Source organism: Artemia franciscana, chromosome 3 (assembly GCF_032884065.1).
Source record: "Artemia franciscana chromosome 3, ASM3288406v1, whole genome shotgun sequence".
Classification (NCBI taxonomy): domain Eukaryota; kingdom Metazoa; phylum Arthropoda; class Branchiopoda; order Anostraca; family Artemiidae; genus Artemia; species Artemia franciscana.
This window is the reverse complement of record NC_088865.1, coordinates 26,161,066-26,184,988: the sequence shown is the minus strand read 5'-3', so window position 1 is coordinate 26,184,988 and position 23,923 is coordinate 26,161,066. Positions and strand designations below refer to the sequence as shown.

The 23,923-nt window shown below is 34.7% G+C and overlaps 1 protein-coding gene across 1 annotated transcript in view; it reads right to left on the bottom strand.

Annotated features, from left to right (window-relative positions):
* Window positions 1–119: 119 nt before the first annotated feature.
* LOC136025083 (cytosolic non-specific dipeptidase-like) overlaps window positions 120–23,923 on the bottom strand; it is a 39,600-nt gene continuing 15,796 nt past the window's right edge. The window contains exons 4-8 of the mRNA XM_065700801.1: window positions 18,783–19,012; window positions 17,554–17,752; window positions 3,583–3,804; window positions 2,359–2,610; window positions 120–237 (exon numbers count right to left, since the gene is read on the bottom strand). Of these exons, the coding sequence (XP_065556873.1) occupies window positions 187–237; window positions 2,359–2,610; window positions 3,583–3,804; window positions 17,554–17,752; window positions 18,783–19,012 (954 nt within the window). The 3' untranslated portion in view covers window positions 120–186. The remainder of the gene's footprint in view (window positions 238–2,358; window positions 2,611–3,582; window positions 3,805–17,553; window positions 17,753–18,782; window positions 19,013–23,923) is intronic.

The following is a 23,923-nucleotide window of genomic DNA, read 5'->3' as shown; positions in this document are numbered from 1 at the left end:
CCAAGACTAGCTATCAAGACGGAAACACATAATTGACGTTTACAGGGTGATCAGAATATGCTAATCGTGTTATTCTTAACTAAGAAGACCTGGGAATCAACTACTGACCCATGAATAAATAGGAAGAATATAATTTATTGAAGTATAGTTCCCGTCATCTTCAGTAATATGATAAAGTGAAGAAGTTTATTGTTCTATTTTGGCAACTTCGTCCAGGTAGGCAGCAAACATCTTCGTCTAAAAAGGAAAAATAGTAAATTGCCTTTAGAATATCTGTCCATCAAAGCTCAAAGAGAAAATTAGTTCTGAAGATAAACATAAGCGAAACAAAATAATGACATTTGTCAAATAACGTTAATAATGCTAATGTGTTAAAAAAAAACTTCATAGCATAAGTTGCTTAGAAGATAAAATATTATGTCTATAATTATGGTTCCCATTCATTTATACTTTTGTAGACAAAAAAAAAAAAAAAAAAAAAAAAAAAAAAAAAAAAAAAAAAAAAAAAAAAAAAAAAAAAAAAAAAAAATTCGGGGTCAATTTCTATAGCATAAGGAACCCTCTCCGGGGCTTTTATCTGGACCTTGCTTCGCTTGCGTAACATGATAAGCAGCTCGGTCTTTGACCCTCACGGATGAGTCATGTCATATTTTGGCTGTCGAAAATGAATTGTGTCATTTTGATGGGAATTCTACGAAAATTTCCTTTCGATTTGTCTTATAAAACAACTGTTTGGTCTTTGTTTCTTATTATATTAGCTACAGTATGTTTACGAAAATATTTTAATATTTCTTTGTGATAATACCACCGAGTGACTGTGTTTTCAATAGGCTGTTTGGTTAAAAAAAAAGTTCTGCTTATCAATATTAACAGACGAACCACGATGGTCTGTAATTATATGAGTTTATAGTATTTTCCTCAAGATTTACTTCAAGTGGATTTCACAGGTTATAACTCGCGGTTTCTCGAAAGTTTCTGATTTCGAAAGCTTCCCTAAAGTCAAATATTATATTCTCGACTTTGGGATCGCCCCAGGCAAGCGCCCCGGTCGCTTGCCTTCATTTCTGACCAGTGGTTGTTTTTCCTTAAGCCTTCTAAGTTTTAAGTAAAATGGACTTTCTTGCGTTTACTCTAGAAAATCGTTTTAACACTTCTTGGTTCAATATTAATATTTGTATTTTCTTTCTTAAACATGGTTTAACGTCTATTAGAGAATTTTGTTTTATAAAATTTCTAAATTTATTAGAAACTTAATTAGACTCGAGTTGTAAAATGTTACTTCATAGGACAATGTCCTTTTGTTATATAAATTATCCTTAGGCTGCCCATCCTGTTAACGACCTAATAGAGCTTGGCTATATGTTCATTTAGTGAAATAACAGCTATTTTTTTCTCTCCATATATTGATGTATGCATAGTCAAACAGTTTGTGGTAACAAACTATAAACAAGGAGCGACTCGGCTCAATAGTAAGCAAAATACATAAAAAACGGAGTTTAATATCAATAGATACATCAAAAGAATCAGCTTATTATGCTGATTCCACATTTACAAGATTCATCACGTTTAGTTTTACCCATTAAAAGTTACACTCTTGATAAAATTTGCCTGATTTTGAAATAGGGGGGAAACACCCACAAAACTCATTCTACTTCTGTTGCTAAAGAAGCAACAAAACCTCTATTGCTGCTAAATTTTACTACATTCTCTTATAAATTTTATCTCCTTATTTTTCATTGTTATTTTTTCAAAATAATCATGATTTGTTATCGTAATGTTTCTGTAGATGGCTAACTACTTTTAAATAAAACTGTTGTTAATTACAGAACAGACCTAGATTTAGTTTATAATGTATTAATGAACTGCTTGCCAATACTTACGATATCATGTCGATCAATATCTCTGGTAGTTTTTACTAAGTAGGTAAAAACAACAAAGGAGGTAATTGGCCTACAAACAAGGTAATTTACAGCTGTATTCTTTGAAGGTTTGATTCTATTATTTTCATGATCGTCAAGCTCCACTTCTCTACGGTTTTCACGTTTGCCTTATAACATAGCCATTAACACATTTTAATGTGCTAGTTTGCTGCTTACACTAACAGTAAGAGCATTACATTTGTGTGCTTTAGTTTATCTAATGCAAGACTAAGTATTCCAGCGTCCCTCCCCTCTTTTAAACTTTAGTGCTTATGGACTATATTATATAAAAAAATGTAATCATTTAATTGTTATTGACCAACCAAAGAGCCTGTACATTGTTCAACATTACGTGATTGGTTAGATGTTGCGGATAACTACGAATTATATAAGACAAAATAATCTCACCTAACTCTGTGTACTAAGAAAGGACACTTACTCCTTGAATGTAGTTTCTAACATCAATTTTTTCATTCTGACTGTGTGCTCCGTCATCAGCTGCACCCATAGGTAACAACATAACACTTTTTCCAGTTAATTGTTGGAATGTTAACGTAATGGGGATTGAACCACCTTCTCTTGTGAGTTCTGGCTCAGTGCCATAAACTATATGGTTGGCTTTACGACCAGCAATGTAGTGTGGATGACTAGGGTCAGCTAGCCAATGGTTGCCTCCATGCTGAAGATAGGCCTGGAATATTAATGTTTTTTGTAACACAGATAAAAGCATTAAATGATTCTTTTCTGAGGATACGACACAGCTAGGATGATATACAGAGTTGCTTACATCAACAATTCGCCCAAAATGTTTCACAGCTTTTCCAGCAAGGCTTATAAACTTTGACCAAAGATTCTTACAAATTTTTACAATACTTTTCACAGACAAATAAATGTCATTTCGTTTTGTAAATGCTTCAAAATTCTTTTTTACGCCTTTAAATTATTGCAGATTCCAACAAATCAGTTTGCCAATCGAGGATTAACAATAAATTGATTTATTTTTGAGGTCATTATACCATTGAGCAGTCAAGCAAATTCATTTTCTCTTAATTTCCAGTGTGGCTTTAAAAACACTTAAAGATTACAAACAAAGAGTACTCTCTGAGTTACGTGGAATGGTATTACCCTTGAGACCTTTATATAGACGACATCAGTTTACATATGCTTTTGAAATCCCGTCCTACTCATGAAGAAGCTGTAAACAAACATCTTATTGTCAAATTATAAACAGTCTGGCTGGGCCGAAATGCCACCCGTTGGATTGGGGAAAGTTGAGTAACATGTGTTTGCGCTTCCTTTAAGGCTTCTTTCCGCAGTCCGATTGTTTGTTAACAGTTTTTTCAAAACAGCAATAACAGAAATATTAGCTAACAAAAGTTATTACCTGAAAATTCGCAGAAACACAACAATTAGATGTGAAATTGAAAAACTAAATGCCTAGAAATAAAGTGGTCAATCAGCTTGAAAATTCGAGAATATACTTTTGGGGCTAAGACGATCTCAAGGCGGGAAAAAATAAATATATACTAAGATAAACTGAGTGTAATTAATGTTGATTTTACCTTCCAGTCTGATTTCCTCTTTTTCCTCATTTAAGTTTAGAAGTTATACCAGGCCAGCTCTTTCACCAACTTTATTGGTATCAGCTAACCTTTGTACTAACCTTATATTTATTTGGGCTATTTCTTTTCCTCCACTTTTCGTCCAAATGTTTCACAACAGTCTCTGCGACTTTTTCTGGTGTTTGATCAGGAACTATTCGGATAGAAAATTTCCCAATAACTTTTCGGGGGATGACTGTTTTTGATCCTTCCTCTGAGAAAGCACCCTGGATACCATGCATAGACAGAGATGGATATCTCCACCTATGCATTAACAACTTGACCTAGAAACATAAAAAACCCTTATTTGGCTTTATTATACTATGCGATAATTTTAGACACCTAAATTATAACTAAAGACAAAAGGTAAAAAGTATAACGGGCAAAAACTCTCCAGAAAAGAACATAAGATCGATGGAAGTCGGTATAGGGCTCGTTTGTCACACTTTCAGCCCTGAGTGTCACCACGGCTCTACAACCCACCCCGTCGGAATTTTAATATTTTTGTTAAGACGGTCGGAAAGCATGTAGCTCTAGAGAAAGCTTAGCTTTAAGGAAAAGGGTGTCAAATTACACAAATAACCGATTTAAAATAGAGGCTTCACAGATAAATTTTTCATAATCAAGATAGTAGTATTGATTAATAAGAGGAACACGTCTCCATGTTCTGTTTATTTGCTTATATATTTTCTTGACAACTTTGAATAAAAGGGATCGTCAATAAAAACTTCAGAGGGGGTTCATCTGAAGTTCGAGTTCGAGTGAAAGTTCGAGTGCCCTTTTTAAGTATCAAAAAGAATTGGAGGGCAAAGCTTCTATTCTGAGTTTTTTTTTCTCCATTAGACGGGATCAAAATTTTCAAATAGGCATTTTCTCTCAGCTGAAAAGTCGAATGATTATGCCTCCGGGTTCGACAAAGTCTGGTCACAGAGGATCTCAGGTCTTTGTGGGAGTGGTGATCAGAAAATGGCCGAAAAACTTGGTTTTTAAATCTTCTTGCTTATCAATATTATTTCAACTACTAAACAAATTGCTTCAAATATCACTAACGTTCACAAGAAAAGTTTTGTTGAGTAAATAATCAAATCGAAAACGTATTTATTTTACGAAACAGTTTTTTTGTGTTGCATTGATTATTATTGTGATATTAATTTTGGTGTTTTTGATGTTTTGACACTGTTTCAGATGCATATCGTTTCAGTAAAGCGTAGACGAGATCCAGCCTTTAGTGAATCGGGAGGGGGGCTGTAGTGCAACTCTTATCTCTAGCAACTTTTATTAAAAAGCCTAAATTATTATTAATTGATTTTTCTATTAATGTGAGAACAGATAAAAAAAAAAAAAAAAAAAAAGCTACTCAATATCCATATTGTTTTCAGCAAAGTACAAATGGCACATTAGTCTTCAGAGAGTTTGAGGAGACGGGTAACCATGATTTTAATTTCTTTTCGTTTTAAGTGTGACACATGATACGGCTTCACTTCTCCACGAGTTCTAGTATTGTTCTTTTCCTTCCCTTGGATTTTTTTGGGGGAGGGGGGGAAATGTTTTTAAATCAATTACAAAACTATGAACATATGATACTTATTGTAATGAGGTGATACACAGATTGTAACACTAGGAGGACCTAAAGCCTAGCTCTAGAATCAAAATTCGACGTACCCTCTGGGACCAATTTGGCATTGGGCGAAAATTGACATAGGGAAATAAAGGTAAATTGTAAAAATATTTTGATGTCTGGGGTAGAGAGGTGTGGTCAAATCCACCCCTCCCCCCTGTGCAGAGGCAAGGTATGAAGCCCTGCTCCAGATTCTTCCATGCTGATATCTAGGTCGGCCTTCTAAAATCAAAATACATCCCCTAATTTTTGTATTTGCATCTAAGATTTCATAAAAACTGAATACAACTGAAATCAATCCTGCTTATCTCAACTATCAATTCGACTTCGTGAAACTAAACAATTTAAATTTTGCCACAAATGACTACAGTAAGATTGAAATGAAATGCAATCTATTCATTATCTAAACATTTTGAACGCATTTTTCACGAGCAAATTATGGATTCTGATTTATTTTTTGGTACTACACTTTATAATGCTTTGTTTATTTTCCTTTTTTTAAGAAAAATCCAATTTAGATCTTTCTTTGCTTCACTTAATCAAGAGCGCCGGAAACTACTAAAATTTGGATCCTCTGCGATTTAACACGGGAAGATTAACACAGAATTACCCTGGTACCTGGAAATACAGGTATGCTGCATATTTGTCTGCACATTGCATAACAGCGGTTTATGGTAGCCTTAAGAAAGGAACAAAATCGCAAAATGGTAGATACCAATGGTGATTTATGAGTTTGATACTATCACTAGTTTCAACTCTAGTAAGTTTCCATTGCTCTTTGCACTCAATTCTGTAAAAGTAAACTGGGAGCTTAGAACACAGGGTTGTCGCCACCCATCAGACTTAATAATGAAACCTAAAAACTTTAAAAATTACATTCTTTGTCCAAAATATAAAAAAAAAAGTTTCCATCCTCTGTACCAACTCTGCAATAGATTTGTCGTTACTTGAAAGTTCGAGCATCCCAATTTTTAGGTTAATTCCTTGGGCAAGATCATTGAATGAAAGAAGTGTCAAAACACCATTGGAAGTTTCGTATGAAAGACAGGCAAGCGTACAGGCTCTATTCTGCGTATTTCAGTGTTGATACTGTTTGAGCAAAGTTCCATGAGGATGAGTTTGAGTGAGGTATAGTTGCATGACGTAAAGTAGAAATATGTTCAACCGGTATGAGGTTGACTTGCATAAGGGTAAAAAAATGGGGCTGATCTGAACGAGGTTGAGTTGTATGAACACTATCTCCAGTAAAGGTGTTCTAAATTTAAATTTGCACGCAGCCAACGCTTTAGAGGGCATTGAAGATTTTGTAAGGAAAAATGGTTTGATTCATCCCATCAAAAGGATGTACTTTCATGTGTGCATCAGGCACGTCCTTAGGGACAGGGAGGCAGCTTTTTTGGCCGTATCTCCGGGAAATGTTGAAATTTTTATGATTTTTCATAATTTTAGATTAATTTGCCAATTAATTGCTTTTCGCAGAATTAAACTTTACCTTAAACCACTTACTGCGTACTTTCTTGAACCATATAATAAGAATTTTTACTAGTTTATCATCATTTTCCTAGGACCTTCAAGTAGTATGGCCATTTCAAACCCAGGAAGCACACCTTATTTGGGCTCTAAAGATTACCTATACTACAGACTGCAGACATTATATGGGTACTAAAGGTTGCCTATACTACACACTCTACGCCTAAGGTTTGTCCTACTTTAATGTCACATAGACATAACTTGAAAACCATTTTTTGATTTGAATTCAAGTCGTACTATATAATGAGCGATTGTAAAGAATATCCTACGTCGGATAGAGCAATGCACATTTAATATAATGCTGAATTTTATTGAAAATTCTGCTTATTATTAATCTGCTTCTAACACCTTTTTTCGTTCATTAGCAGTCATCATAAGTCTTTTGATAAAAAGACGTCTGATGATAAAAAACATAAATAAAACATGGTTAAACATTAATAGAACATAAAAATAATTTGAATGACTACGAATATATTTAATAAAGGACAAAAAAGTTTTTGTTTTCTATTCGTAATAGTCGAATCATTGCCAAAGTCTAAATGATGCTATATTTTTCACATATTTGTCAAAGCATTTAGAGGGAAGGGCTAGCGACAGAGTACCTACAAAGTGAACCAAGTCACACTCTACATCGAGATCATAGGATTCGCGATAACAATTGTTAAAATTAAGGCCCTTTTACCACCACCGATATTGGTCCTCAACACATCGCTCCATACTCTAAAGTTAACCAATTCTTTAAGAATTTAAGAATAACCAATTCTTTAAGAACGAGTCCCCAAACATAAGGGGGGGGGGGTTTAATTGGAATAAGAAGCTTTATTCAAATTACTTAAAAACTTGAGTGTAAAGAACAATGTGTTGAGGATGAGGCAATCCCTTTATACAGGTAATACTTTCTGTTCGTTTTAAGTTTTAATGTTGCTCCTTACTTTCAGTTAAAAAACTATACTTTTTTATTTAATATCTGATCGTTTTTAAAAATCCCAGGAAATGTGGTCCCCACCTCCTCGGAGAAATGCCCACGGATATATCGTTTAGACAATTCAATCATGGTGAAAACTGGGGAAAATTGGCCAGAGCTGCAGAGACAAGTCGAAAGGATTTATTTCACACAGTATGAATTTACTGGTAAGTGGAAAAGCAAAAATATTGTTTTGGGTTGTAAGACTGTAGTAAAATTCGAGCAATTAAGCATAATTTAATACAGCACAAAATGGAAAAAATTTTGTGCTAAAAAAAAGAACAAAAACAAATAAAACATCGTTAAACACTAATAAAGTTAGAAAATAGTTTAAATGAAACACCAATCGTAAAAACAAATCTTAATAAAACAATGATTTTGAACTTAGAATTATTTTTGGTACATTATATTAATATCCACTTGGAATTACCAGTCACTATTATCCAATCATTGAGATAAGAACATAGACAATGAATTTTCAGAAATAATATTTTCTTTCATTGACAAAAAAAATTAATCTTTGGTTAGATTGACAAAAACGACTTCATTATCAACGTCTTCGAATATTATTATTATATATTATATAATTTAGAATAAACTCTAAAAAATTGAATTTTTTTACCAATAGCTACATCAAAAGAATCGCATTTTAATCACACCATCAGATTCAGCGTATCAGAGAACCCTACTGTTGAAGTTTCAAGCTCCTATCTGCAAAAATGTGGAATTTTATATTTTTTGCCAGAAGGCAGATCACGGATGCATGTTTATTTGTTTGTTTGTTTTTTTTTCCCAGGGGTGATCGTATCGACCCAGTTGTCCTAGAATGTTGCGAGAGGGCTCATTCTAACGGAAATGAAAAGTTCTAGTGCCCTTTTTAAGTGACCAAAAAAATTGGAGGGCACCTAGGCCCCCTCCCACGCTAATTGTTTTCCCAAAGTCAACGGATCAAAATTCTGAGATAGCCATTTTATTCAACGTAGTCAAAAAACCTTATAACTATGTCTTTGGGGACGACTTACTCCCCCACAGTCCCCGTGGGAGGGGTTAAAAGTTCAAAACTTTGACCAGTGCTTACATATAGTAATGGTTATTGGGAAGTGTAAAGGCGTTTTCAGGAGGATTTTTTGGTTGGAGGCAGGGGTTGAGAAGAGGGGGATATGCTGGGGGAACTTTCCATCGAGGAATTTGTCATGGGGAAAGAAAATTTCCACGAAGGGAGCGCAGGATTTACTAGCATTACTTAAAAAAAAATTGAAAAAAATAAATATGAAAAAGTTTTTTTCAGCTTGAAATAAGCAGCAGCATTAAAACTTAAAACGAACAGAAATTATTACCCATATGAGGGGCTCACCTCCTCCTAATACCTCGCTCTTTACGCTAAAGTATTTTTAGTAATTTCAACTATTTATTCTGCGGCTTTTGTGATTCAGGGGTCATTCTTAATGAATTGGGACAAAATTTAAGCTTTAGTGTAAAGAGCGAGGTACTGACGGGGGGGGGGGGGGCGAACCCCCTCATATATGTAATAAAACATGAGAATACAAAATTTCTTTACGTAAGCTAATTTATACGTTACGTATATCTTTTACTTATAAAAAGATTCGTAAAAAATTAAAACTTCTAGTTGCCTTTTTAATTAACCGGAAATCGGAGGGCAAATAAGCTTCCTCCCCCGCTATTTTTTCCTCAAAATCATTCGATCAAAATTATGAGAAAGCAATTTAGCCAAAAAAAATAAATATACAAATTTTAATTATTCCTCTGCGGAGAGCCAAAATCAAAACATGCATTGATTCAAAAACGTTCAGAAATTAAATAAAAAAAACAAGTTTTTTAAATGAAAGTAAGGAGCGACATTAAAACTTAAAACGAACAGAAATTACTCCGTATATGAAAGGGGCTTTTCCTTCTCAACGCCCCGCTCTTTACGCTAAAGTTTTTTAATGTTTTAAAATATAGAGTTAAGAGAAAGAGTCAAACTTTAGCGTAAAGAGCGGGGCGTTGAGAAGGAAAAGCCCCTTTCATATACGGAGTAATTTCTGTTCGTTTTAAGTTTTAATGTCGCTCATTACTTTCATTTAAAAAACTTTTTTTATTTATTTAATACAATGGGAAAGAACGACTATGAACGCATTATTATTTACACTAGGAAGTGAAACCAAGAACAAAAGATTTTTGAAAATTCTGTAGGCCAGATTTTATTTTTCTTAATGACATTTTAATACCAGGGAAAAGAATGATTATTTAATGCCTCGCTTTATACTCCAAGAGATGAAACCAGGACCAGAGGACTTTTGAGTCTTATTTTGACTCCATATTTCAATTTTTATAAATTTTGGGTGTAATACAAGCTGAACTTGAAAATTTAAGTGAAACAAAGCATGCTAGTTTAGTAAAACTGTGGTTTGGCCTCAAACAAATTGTTATACCTATCTAGATTTTTTACAAATTTGAGTTTTTTGAGGTTGTATTTGAGGTTATGAGAAAAATATTGATTGAGTAAATACCAGCAAATGTGATTAGATATGTCATTTCTACGCTCTGTTTTGCTGATGTACAAGAGCCTAAAAATTTAAGGTCAAAAGAATTGTCTGGGGCTTAAACCTTTGAGAGAGAGTGAGGCTAGGGAAAGGTTCTAAGACAAATGTGAAAAAAGGGGTCAACCTCAAACAGAACCCCATACAAATGATTATTTCACTATCCGACTAAAAATATGCACTGATTCCAAATCCGAAAAGCTTTCCGCTCCAGCTCTTTCAAACCTTAAACAAACAAAAAATGTGAGCCTCAGCATCAGCTGACCAACTCAAATATATAGAGTCAATTAAAGACATTTCATTTATTTTTGTTGCGATATTTAGTAAAAAATTGTCCATGAAGACAATATCTTACATTAACAATCATTTTTTTTCAAGCGTCAGAGCCTATTGACCGTCTCCAAAACAGGGTCTATTAAAGAAATCTCGGTTATTTTTGTTGTGAGATATAGCATTAAACTTTGCATTAACACGACATGATACCTTGAAAATAGTTTTTCGGCTGACAATCTCAAAAACATAGGAGTCCAGTTAAAGACATTTCTTTTATTTTTTGTCACGAGATTTAGCACAGATTTTGCTTTAAGGGCAATATGCTACCTTAATTTTTCAAGCCTCAGCATCGGCTGACCGTCTCCAAACATAGGGTCATTTATTTTTGTTGCGAGTTTTACCCTTAAATTATACTTTAAGGGAGATAAGATACCTTAAAAATAATTTTTTCAAGCCTTAGCGTCGGCTGACAATCTCAAAAACACAGGAGTACAATTAGACATATCTCTTTTTTTTTGTCCCGAGGTTTACCTTAGCCGACGCTGAGGCTTGTTAAAATGATTATTAATGCAGCATATTACCCTTAAAGGAAAATTTTATGGTAAATCTTGCGATATAATAAATGATATGTCTTTAATTGGTCTCCAATGTTTTTGTTATTCATTTGACCGGAGTCTCTTCAATTTTAGGAGCCTTGATTTTTATTACTACTGACGGCCGATGCTGAGGCTTGAAAAATGATTTTAAGGTAGCATATCACCCTTAAAACTACAATTTTATGGTAAATCTTACAACAATAATAAAAGAGATGCCTTTAATTGGACTATGATTTGAAGACAATTAGTCGATGCTGATACTTCAAAATGATTTTTAATGTAGTATATTACCTTAATGTAAATATTTATGCTAAATCTCACAACAAAAATAAAAGAGATGTCTTTAATGGACCCTATTTTTGAGACGGTCAACCGACGCTGAGGCTTGAAAAAAAAAGATTTTTAAGGTAGCATATCACTTTACTGCTAATTTTATGAAAAGTTTCACAAGAAAAATAAATGAAATGTCGTTAATGAGCCCTATGTTTTTGAGACGGTCAGCCGATGCTGAGGCTTACAAATGATCTTTTTTAAGGTAGCATATAGCCTTAAAGAAAAATATACGCTAAATCTCGCAACAAAAAAAGAAATGTTTTTAATGGACTCTATGTCTTTGAAATGTTTCCGCCAGTGCTGAAAGTCAGAAACTAAAACACTCGGAATTTATTAATTATTTTGAGTTTGGTGCGTTTAACGCTGATTTTATAAAATATTCTAGTATGATTCTCAAGACAATGGATCTTATTTTGATAGATTTAATTATTAGGGATGGTTTATATATAATGACTATATCTAAATTGTAATAGTTGTTAGGACGCACAACTTTGGGAGAAATTGTCTTTGCATGTTCATATTTGGTACATTTAAGCTAGAACTATCGTGAACTAATATTTCCTTACACTTAACGGTACGTCAAAATATGGAGTATACAGTAAAGAATTTTAACAAACATAAATAGTTGATAAATTGATTGCCACAATGACAGGTAATAGAAGAGTTTTAAGAGAAGGTAAGATATTTTTTCCTCAAATTAGTACAATTTATACAATACAAATACCTTTTATGAGTTTTTTCCTATAATTTGATAAAGCGAGATTTCCTCAAGTACAAAAAAGAAAAGAAAAAGAATTCCTTAACCCAATCCACTCCCCCTTAAACATACGAGAATCTGAGATATGTTTGTTTTACTAAATTCTATACGTTGTGTGCTTCTGAAGAATTCTTCAGAAAACTGAAATTAAGTAGATTTCAGTTTTGGCTTTAGTAGATCGTAAATTGAAAATAAAGGTAGTCCCGGAAAAAACCTTTTATGAGATTTTTCTTATGATTTGATATAGCGAGACTTCCTCAAAGTGCAAAAAGAAAAAAATATCAGAATTCCTTAACCCTACCTCACTCCCCCATTAAACCTACCAAAATCCAAGATAATATGTATTTATAAAATTCAATACGTTGTGTCTTTCTGGAGAATGCTTCAGAAATCTGAAATTAAGCAAATTCAGTCCTACTACTTTCGCTCTTAGACTATATTAGATCGCGAATTAAAAAATTCAATCCTAAAAAACACCTTTTACGAGGTTTTCTTCTGCAAAAAGAAAAAAATTAAGAATCCCCGCTCCACTCCCCCAGGAAAAAATTGACAAAAATCGAAAATGGAATCAAAAATGTGTGGGGAAATGCTTTAGCCTTCAAATTGGGTTGTCGTATGCCTTGTCTCACTTAAATATTCAAGTTAAATATATAAAAAAAAATATATTTTAGGAGATGCTATCGCGTTCAAGTTGAGTTGCCGTACACTTTTTCCCACTTAAACATTGAAGTTCAATCTATATTGCGCACTAAATTGACAAAAAATCAAAAATGACATCAAATGAATTCTAGAAAATGCTATAACGTCTAAATTTGGCTGACGTACGCTTTGTCTCACTTAAACATTCAAGTTCAATCTGTATTGGACAAACAATTGATAAAAATCGAAAAATGGAATCAAAATGAAATTTAGGAAAATGCTATAACGTTTAAACTTGGCTGACACATGCTTAGTCTCACTTAGATATTCGGGTTCAATTTATATTGCACACAAAATTGATAAAAAACGAAAATGGAATCAAAAGAATTTTAGGAAAATACTAAAACGTTCAAATTTGGTTGACACACGCTTTGTCTTACTTAAATATTTAAGTTCAGACTGTATTGCACACAAAATTGCTAAAAATCGAAAATGGATCAGTGAGGTATTCAATTGTCGTTATTTCCATGGTATTAGAATGTCATTAAGAAAAATAAAATTCTGGCCATTGAAAATCTAAAAAGTTCTCTGGTCTTGGTTTCACCCCTTTTTATATACAGCGAGGCATTCAGTACTAATTCATTCCCCCGGTATTAGAATGTCATTAAGAAAAATAAACTCTGGCTTATGAAAAATCTCGAGAATCTTCTATTCTTGGTTTTACCTCTTAGCGTAAACAACAGTGCATTCAATAGTCGTTCTTTCCCATTGTATAATATGAAAAAAACTTCGTTTTCTTAAAGAGTTAAAGAGGCTGCGTCCCAAAGTCGAACCTTAAAACGTACAGGAATTAGAAGAGACAGTTGGGGGGCTGGCGCCCCCCAAACCCCCAGCTTTTAAAGACTCTTTTGTACAGGTTTTTTGTTTTTTTGCTAACCCCCCGCTCTTGGCTTCGGAAAGGCCCTCTTTTAATTAACAAAAAATTGAAATGAATGAATAATGGAATAACTTCGAAAAATGTTAAACACAAGAGGACAGGAGAACCATTGCACCGAAACTAGTAATTAGTAACAATGAAGTCCCCCCACAAAAAAAACCTGTACAAAAGAGTCTTTAAAAGCTGGGGGTTTGGGGGGCGCCAGCCCCCCAACTGCCTCTTCTAATTCCTGTACGTTTTAAGGTTCGACTTTGGGACGCAGCCTCTTTAACTCTTTAAGAAAACGAAGTTTTTTTCATATTATTTCTGTACGTTTTTCTACAATCCATGGTGGATGTAATTTAATAATTCATGTACTCCTCGTAGAGGAATTAGGAGAGGAAGTTGGGTGGCTGCCGCCCCCCAACCCCCCCGCTTTTAAATCATTGTTGCTCATAAGAAGCTAATATTCTGTTATCTCTCAAATGATAAGCTGTCCAGGTGTTATCAAAATTTTTTGATGTTGTGAAAAAAAACCGCCCGTAAGGGTACTGAACCCTTGACCCGAGGATTAAAAAAGTCTCACGCTCTACCAACTGAGCTAATAACTTGCATGTGTGTAAATATAACTTCTCAATAACTTTTAAAAATTTCAAATTAACATGGGCTCTTATGGAGAGAAATCCGTTAATTAATAGCTAATGCGTGGTTTCTGGAAAACAGGGAAGGAGTTATCGGATCGAGCTGAAATTTCGCGGATAAGCTCCTGGGCCGTAGGGGACCTTAACTTGTGAATTTCAGCCCGATCGGACAACGTTAAAAGGGGGGGGGGTTGGAGGGTCGAAACTTTCGGGGGGTTAAGATTTTCCTACGAAACTTTCCAGGAAAATTACTCGGAGAATTCCGCATCGAATGAGTCTTCGTACACCCAGATCCGATGTCGGATGTGACCTGTAGGCGTCTAGGAAAAAAAAGTAAATGAATTTTAAGTGGCTATGCGTGGTTTCTGGAAAACAGGGAAGGAGTTATCGGATCAAGCTGAAATTTCGCGGATAAGCTCCTGGGCCCTAGGGGACCTTAACTTGTGAATTTCAGCCCGATCAGACAACGTTAAAGGGGGGCTTGGGTTGACTGGTCGAAACTTTCGGCCAGATTTTCCCCATGAAGGAAAAGTTGGAGGGGGATGAAATTTTGCAGGTTTCTTAGTTGGAGCTCGGGCTACGAAATGCATCCCTCCCCATCCCTCTGCGACCACTGGAACCGAAGATCGCTTAACATTGTCGTGTGTCGCCTCTTTATAGAGGCACGAGTGTGCCTCCTTGATTAGAATGTCATTGAGAAGAATAAAACCGTAGCCTATGACCCTCCTAGGGAAGCTAAAAAAATTGGATGCTTGATTTTCCATATAAGTGTAAGCAATATGTGCCATTGAAAATATGTTGATTGATGGGTTCTTGAATTCATAGACTTATGCATATACTATGTTTAGCAATGAAAATAACTATTATTACATTTTCGGATATCCCAGCGATTCGTAGAAGATTGAAAGTGAGCATGCTTCCAATCATACCGAAGCGAGTTGTGATATTCGAAGACATTGATCATGAAGTTGTTTTTGCTAAGTCAGTGATTTACATCAGTATAACGAAACATTATTTTTTTTTTTAATGAAATAAAATTTCATTTCTGAAAACTCATTGTCTATGTTCATATCTCAATGGTTGGATGCCAGGGACTGGTAATTCTAATTTGAAATTAATATAATGTACCGAAAAAATAATGCCAAGTTCAAAATCGCTGTTTTATTACGAGTGGCCTTTCATTTAAATTATTTTGTATGTTTTATTAATGTTTAACGTGGTTTTATTTGATTTTTTATCTTTCTATTTTGTGCTGCATTTATCCTTAATTACTCAAATGTTACTACAGTCACATAATCTAAAACGATCTTTTTGCTTTTAAAGTAACCAGTAAATTCATGTTGTGTGATACCCCTCTTGACTTGCCTCTGCAGCTCTTACCATTTTTCCCCAATTTTCGCCAGGATTGAATTGTCTAAAGGATATATCCACGGGGTGGGTATTCCTCCGAGGAGATGGGGACCATATTTCCTGGGATTATTTAAAAACGATCAGATATTAAATTAAAAAGATAAGTTTTTAAACTGAAAGTAAGGAGCAACATTAAAACTTAAAACGAACAGAAAGTGTTATATATATGAAGGGGTTGCCTCCGCCTCAACACATCGCTCTTTAGGCTAAAGTTTTTAAGTACTTTTAAATAAAGCTTTTTGTTCCAATTAAACGACCCTTGTGTTTTGGGAGTCGTTCTTTAAAAATTGAGACAAAATTCAAACTTTAGCGCAAGGAGCTATGTGTTGAGCACCATCACTGGTGGTATATATGCATTGATAAAAAGGATTTAGTTCTTCGACAATAATTATCATGAACCGTATGATTTCGATATAGAGGGTAGCTTGGTTCATTTTGTACGTACTTACTCGCTAGCCCTTCCCCCTAAATATCTTTATAAATATAAAAAAAATATAGCACGACAGAAACTTTGGTAACAATTCGACTATTACTAAAGGAAAATAAAAACCAAGTGTTTTATTAAATATATTCGTATTCATTTAAATTGTTTTCTATATTCTATTGATGTTCAACGATTTTTTATTATTATTTAGCTTTTTTTATTATCTAGTAAGGATATATCTTTAGATGATATTTCATATGTAACAAACGATGGCTATATTGAGATATGGCGTAAAAATGGCATATGTCACTTTTATATGATCAAAAGACATGTGTTGACTGCTAATGATCGAGAAGAAATGGAAAAGCAGAACATTAATAAATAAAACGATATACATTATTATAACTATTTAATAGAATTCAGCATTATATTGAATGTGCATTGATAATTTCGACGTAAGATATTCTTTACAATCGCTAATTAAATAGTACGACTTGAATTCAAATAAAGACACGCTTTTCAAGTTCTTTCTAACTGACATTTAAGTAGGAAAAGCCTCAGGCGTAGAGTCTGTAGTTTTGGCAAGCTTTAGTACCCAAATAAGGTGTGCAGTCTGTAATATCGGTAATCGAAATAGCCCAAATAAGGTATGCTATCCGCGTCTGGAATGGCCATATTACATAGGACACTTATTATAGCTAATCAAAACATTTTCTTCCTTGTGTGAAGTTTGTCATCGGACTTTCCTGAATTTTGAGTCTCGTTTCATTCTTCTATTCTGACCATAGCTACTATTAATTTTGTACTCACTTCGAGGATAGTTTCTATTAAATTATTGTGACTACGGTAAATACCGCCGCGCTATTGCAACATCACTCCACCTCCTACAAAGACTATGACAAATGCAACTGCTGCAACTATTATGCCAAATAAGACTAACGCGACTACTACTATGACGACAAACGACTGTAGCTACTACTGAAATTTGTAAAAAAAAAACTGTGACTTAAGTGTCATTCCATTTTTAATGAAAAATAAGCGTATATTAGCACTCGTTATTTCTTATCCTAGAAAAAACTTCCTGGTACAATGGCATTTGCAGTTCCACTATTTAGAAGTAAACTTATTTTCATGTTTATTTTTATTCTTTAAAAAAAAATTTATTGAAATTTAGAAGATATTGGCAAGTAAGTAAGCAGTTTATTCATAAGCTAGCGAGTGTTTGGACGACAGGCATAACAAAAGTATACTCTCTTGTGAGCACCGGTAGCCAACTGATTCGCTGGCAAACTAGTTATACAATGGAAAAATACTTGCTCCGGGTTAAAGATAGCTGTCATATAGTTTTTTTTGTTCATTGACCTACAAACACTGAAAAAAAAATTTAAGTACCTTGTCTTCGTTGTGCAGTAATTTCTCAGCCCCAATATCACGTCGATACACTGGTACATCAAAGGTTATGTTTTTGTACAAGTCTTCTTCGGCCTCTGTCAAAGGTCTCACGTCTTGCATAATTTCAGGAATAAGGATTGACCCATTAACATCTACCAAATTATCCATCATGTAGATCAAATCGGCCATTGCTTCGTGACTAAAGTTAAATTACTCCTTGATTATTTGGTTTATTTTATTCGAGTCAAAATAAGGACACGAGTGAAAAGCTTGAACTAAAATATTTATCTAATGATTTCTAGTTACAAAATATTGTGCAAATACAGTGCGACTTAATATTCTAACTTTTTTTTATCCTTATGAAAATTTTTAACTCAAGGAAAAGCATGCGCGGGCTGAAAGGTACGCTACAATAATCGTATGACAAACTTGGAAATAGAAAAAAATCATTATATAATCACGAGGATTGACATACACTATAAACACCCCAAAACTATATCGTCCAAGCAAAGCAAGGACCTGAAGGCCCGAGCGGTAGAGGGACGCAAAAAAGCGAGGAAAGAATACGGAAGGATAGAAACATGCAAATTGACATAAATGATAAGTTCATAACCACGAACATTCACACAGCCTATAAAAAACTGAAAAGTAAATTAATAAAACAAAAAGATGGTGATGTGATAAAGAGTGGACAAGAGGTGGAGGTTCAAGCTGCCAGCCGCATTGCGTGGAAAGAGACAAGGTCAGGTTACATTTGAGAGAGCCGGATGGCTCAGAACTTTTAAAACATTAATATCATTTTCCACGAAGGCCTACTATTCTTTTCAATTTTACAACTAGTTCATAAAATCGAAAGTAATTAGTTTCTTAATCAAATAATATATGCAACACGTAATTCATTCATTCAAAGGCATGCGAAGGGTATTCGAAGGGCATGCGAAGGTATATGCAAATTTAATCATAAAGGTATTCTACTCAAATTTGTCATTGCTTTTTGTTTTACTTCTTAATTCAAAAATCTAGAATTTCTTTTTATACCGCGCTCATCTAGGAATTAGATTTTTAGCTTCCACTTTTCACTAAATAATACTTGGTATTTTACAAAAACTAAAGAATACCGAACACAAATAGAGATAGAAGGGAACTGAGCGTATAAAGAGGGCAATAACTATAAATGTAAATCAAAAGAAAAGAATACTGTCAGCGAAAAACGGAACAAAAAAACTTACACACTTCCGCCAAAAACTCCACTGTGTAAATCTTTTGCTGCGCATTCAATTTCGATGAAGAAATAGCATAGCCCCCTCAGTCCGTAAGTGAGAGATGGTTTACTTTTTCCAAGCCAGTAATTATCAGATATACAAACAAAGTCTACATCGCCAAGGAAATCATTTTTCTTTGTAGCAAGGAATTCTTCTAAGCCTTGACTTCCCATTTCCTCCATACCTTCAAAGCAAAACTGAAAGGAAAACCGCAGCTTTATAACAAAGCAAGTAGTTAGCATTTGGTAATACCATCAAATTAAATTCGAAGCCGTATCAGTGGCCATTGTCATAAGCGAGACAATATAAAACGAGGTAAAATGATATCCTAGAAATGGTTCTCACAATCATTGCCAAACTTGCATTTTAAATGCTTGCGGAGCAGTAGCGGTTCGAGGCCCGGGAAGAAGTGGCGGCTACAGGGGGCGGGGAAACCCCCCTGACGTAGTGGTGTATTTGTGGTTAGGACCGTTTAATCTGGTTTGGGACAAAAGTTATTTTTTGTAATTGCTTGTTAATAGTTGAGTTTTAGTAACTTTTTAATTATTAAGACTGTTTCTTTTTGCATATAAGTTTGAAACAAGGTTTCCGTTACTTTGTGCGGTCTCTGTTAGATTTTACTAATGACGCATACCGCCAACATGTATTTATTAAATTTAGGTTTATCAAGGAAATCTGTCCGTATTACAACAAAAGCCAACTGGGAGACGAAAATCTTTCATAATAACAAGGAGGGGAAAGTTAAAACCCTAACTTCCTTAGGCTGCCAAAATTATATTTCAGGATTGTGTAGTCACAACGGCGCGAAAAGCAAAATATTTACTTCTTTTTAGTGTCAAACATTTGTTTTCGAGCTATGGCACCGAGGCGAAAAAATTGATATCATTACTTTTTTTTTGGCTGTCTGTTTTAGTTTTTGAGTTTGCTTTTTTAGTGAAGCGGGGAGTTTTTCGCATCAGTTGTTTTTAGATGATTTGTATAACAAAAAGCAAATGTATGAGAAGTGTAAAAATTACTAATTTAAGTTTTGGATTTTGGTGAGCAAATTGTGGCCACTTTACTGCCTATTTTCGTCTAATTAAAGGCTCTGCATTATATGACATATCACCTCCTCTGATCATCCTAAAAGATTAAAATAAAGGTAAAACCCTTTAGAACCTTAATAAAGGTTCGTACAAGTATATAAATAAACTAAATATACGAGTCGAAATACTCCTTCAAAGTTCGGAGTAATCATTTAAGAGAATAGATTTTCGAAAAATTGTTTATAAAAGAAGGCAAATAATTATGTGTTGATTTTTTTTTATCTAGCTGGTAAAGAGTGGTCTCCGAATAATCAGCTTGAATCAGTGGAATGGTATACTTTTTTTCATAATTATTTGTTTTTAAGGCGTATTTTGACTCATATACTCAGTCTGAAGCACATACCTACATGTATCTTTATTAGAATTCGTATTTTTCTGACGATTTTGGTCTTTATTCGAATATTTTAGGATGAATAGAAGAGAAAATACTAACGAAGATCTCCAACATATATTAACAAAACTAGTATTTAATGTTTAATATAACTTTTACGAACAAATCTTGCTCACTAGGGGGTGGGTCAGCCAGATACTGTGGGGTCGTGAATATGTGTAATCTTGGCTCAAAGAGACGAGGTATTTTCATTAAAAGCCCCAATAATATCTCCTTATAGGGGTTAAATTTGTCTCTAATCACAACCACCCACTCTGGAGTTGATTGGTAGAATCGCCGCCTTTCTTTAATTCATGTTTTTTTTACTTATATTTTATCCTTTATAAGCTTTTTTCATGTTTTTTTTCCGTTTTTGAGTTTGAATTGCCTTTTTCTGTGTTTTAATACTACTTTTAAGTTTGTTTTTAATAATAAAATTTTTACTCACAAAATCTGTGTTCTTTAGATTGATTGATCCAGAATAAAAGTTCGATACTTAATCACTTAAATAATGAAATATCTAAGGCCGATGCTATGTAACATCGGCTATGTATTTTAACCTGTCTAAGTCATGTTAGAGCATTAATAGAATGTAGCAAGCAGGTTCACCTAATATAGCAAAAATCAATAGCTTTGCTGGATAGTTACGCGGCCCGGAGATAATGGTTGGGAAACACGCAAACCATAGGTTTTTCGATACGTTTCTTTTATAAAGTATTTCCCAAATAATAATAATAGAATGGTTATCTCGGTTAACCCCTGCCGAATCATAATTCCCTTGTTTTTTATTCATTTTTCTCCAAAACATTTTTTCAAGACATTTCTAAGGTATTTTTCTTCACGACGTTTCAGGATCTTTCAAGACATCCCAAGAAATTTTTTTTAATATTTTTCTTCAAGATCTTTTTTGTTCATTATTTCTTTATGTCTTACCTAATAGTTTCTCTGCTTCCTTAAAAGCCTATTAAGGCAAGGTTGGAAAAATCTTCAGGGCCCGCTAGTGGGGGACCTTTAAGACGCCACACCCTAACGAGCAATTCCAACGGAACCCCTAGCATACAATTTTATCGGGGGCCCTAACCACCGGGAACCCTAGCAAGCATTTCAACCGGGTGATCTAGAATCCAATTTCATCGGGTCCGTAATGTAACCTCTGGGGACCCTAGCACCCACTTCAAACGGAAGCCCTAGCGTCTATTTCCATCAAGGGTAGCAGTTCATTCCAACGGAGACCTAGCATCCAATTTCACTGGTACCCCATAACCTAAACTAAACAACAGTGCCCTAGCATCCAATTCAACCGGGCCCCTAGCAAGCAATTTCAACGAGGAGCCATAACGACCAATTTCCCCTACAAGGCTTTCTTCAAGAAGTTCCAAGATTTATGTGGTTGTTATGTAATAAGGGAATGTTTGCTTATGTTAAGAATGACGCATTCTAACGTGACTTGTTTCTTCAGGCCCCATGGAGAATACCCGCATGTAACAGTGAAAGACACACACAGGGGTGTTGCATAATACTTTCAGAGATTTTTTAATGGATTTTCTCAGGGTTTGTGTTCCACAGCTTTTATGTCCACATTAAGATTCAAAAGGGGCTTCCCCTCAATGAGACTGAGCTTTGGATATCTGGACCAAGAAAATCTTAATCTGAATCCTGATCAGAAATCCTGATTTGGTTGGGCCCCCCTGAAGGTTTCCCTCACACCCTTAAGTTTTTTGAGCATAATATCCATAAAAAAACATCCCCTATAGCGTTACACGCGCCTGCGTCTCTTGGAAGACATCCCTCATTACGTAACATACACCTGCATTTCGAAACAGTTTAAGAACACCTGCATCTTGAGAGGATCATCGTTCAGCTTAAATCATTAAAGGATAGAAAGGAGTAGTGGCTATGTGTGTCGTCAAAACCATCTTGGGTAATACTACTAATTATTTTCACGATTTTCCAGGAGAATTGTTCAAAAATAATTTTTTTTATAGGGACCCCTTCCCCTCTCCCTCTCACGCTGGAAGATGCTAAGGGGGGTGTGCCCTCTGCTTCTGGCAAACAGGAAGACGTTGAGCAATATTTACGAATAAATCGTAGTAGAAACAAAGTCCTTAATAATTCTCGCCCTCTATCCCTGCAAAATTTACTGGTACTGCACGTTATACCACATCTCCCCCCTTATTGTGCGCCAAAGCATATGCATGTAGCCTTTTATGTTACACTTAAAATATTCCCCAAATAAGAGGGGGGTATTTTCCCCATCACCCATGTTACAAACTTTGTCCAAAAAACACTCCTTGAAATCATAGAAGACTGTAGATCCAATTGCACCATCCTCCTCCCCAAATCCTCTTTTATATTTATTTGTAAGCTCATTGAAAGTTATAAGTTTTTGGACTTAAAAAATGCACTTTTTGAGACCTCAGACTCCCCCCTCCCACAACACAGACACACAAAGATTCACTGGCCCTCCTCCTTAAGAGCTAATGCGTAATAATACATCACTGTATATAATTTTGTGAAGCCTTAAACGACTCACATCTGGCAAACGAAGCAAAAATCCCACCCCTCTCCCGAACTTCAGGCGTATAAAGACATTGTAGGCTACCTCTTTCGACTCAAAAAGAGGTCCAAAATAAATACACATGAATCAACAAATACATATTTCACAAATTGTGCTTGATTTCCCCCGAAGTTGACACTTATTGGTGTTACAATAAAAATATTCCTTGGAAATGGTTCTTGGAACTATGAAAGACTTTAGATCAAATTTCACCATCCTCCTCCCCATACCTTCTTCTATATTTATTTGTGGGCTTCAGTGAAAGTTGGAAGTTTTTGGATATAAAGATGCACTTTTTAAGACTTCAGACCCTCCCCCCACAACACAGACAAAGATTCACTGGCCCTCCTCCATAAGAGCCAATACGTAATTATATATCACTGTATATAATTTTGTGAAGCCTTAAACCAATCACCTCTGGTAAACGAAGCGAAAATCAAGCTTCTCGCCCGGCCTTCAGGCGTGTAAAGACATTGTAGACTACCTCTTTCGACTCAGAAAGTGGTCCAAAACAAATACTAATGAATCAATAAATATATGTTTCACAAATTGGGCTTGATTTTCACTAAAGTTGACACTTATTGGTGTCAATAATTTAAAGCATCCCAAAAAGGATGATTAGATTCATAATGCATATTCGAACTTCATCATGATATATATTAACTAGATCATTTGCATTTTAAGCAATGGAGTAATTGTCCATGTCTGGATTCACCTTCGTCACTAAGTTGTTTACTAGAGACAAGTTTGTCAAAGGGGTGGGGGGGCATAAAAAGAAAATGATAACGATGATATGGTACTTTTAAGGCCGCGTCATGTACTTATGGCGAAAGGTACACATCACCTTTCCCAGCAAAAGCCCAAACAACAATCGATTGTATATATATCTAAAACCAATCTGGCATACCATGACATAATCAAAGAAGAAAATCTTGCAAAATAACGAATATACGGTCAATAGGAAGAAAAAGAAGAACAATCAGATGAATATGACGCTTGAATTAAAAAAGGCGCTCCCAGTATTCAGGAAAGAAAGAACTTAAACCATAGCAGATTTAAAAAAGAAAGAAACGCAAATTTAAATAAGAATATAGTT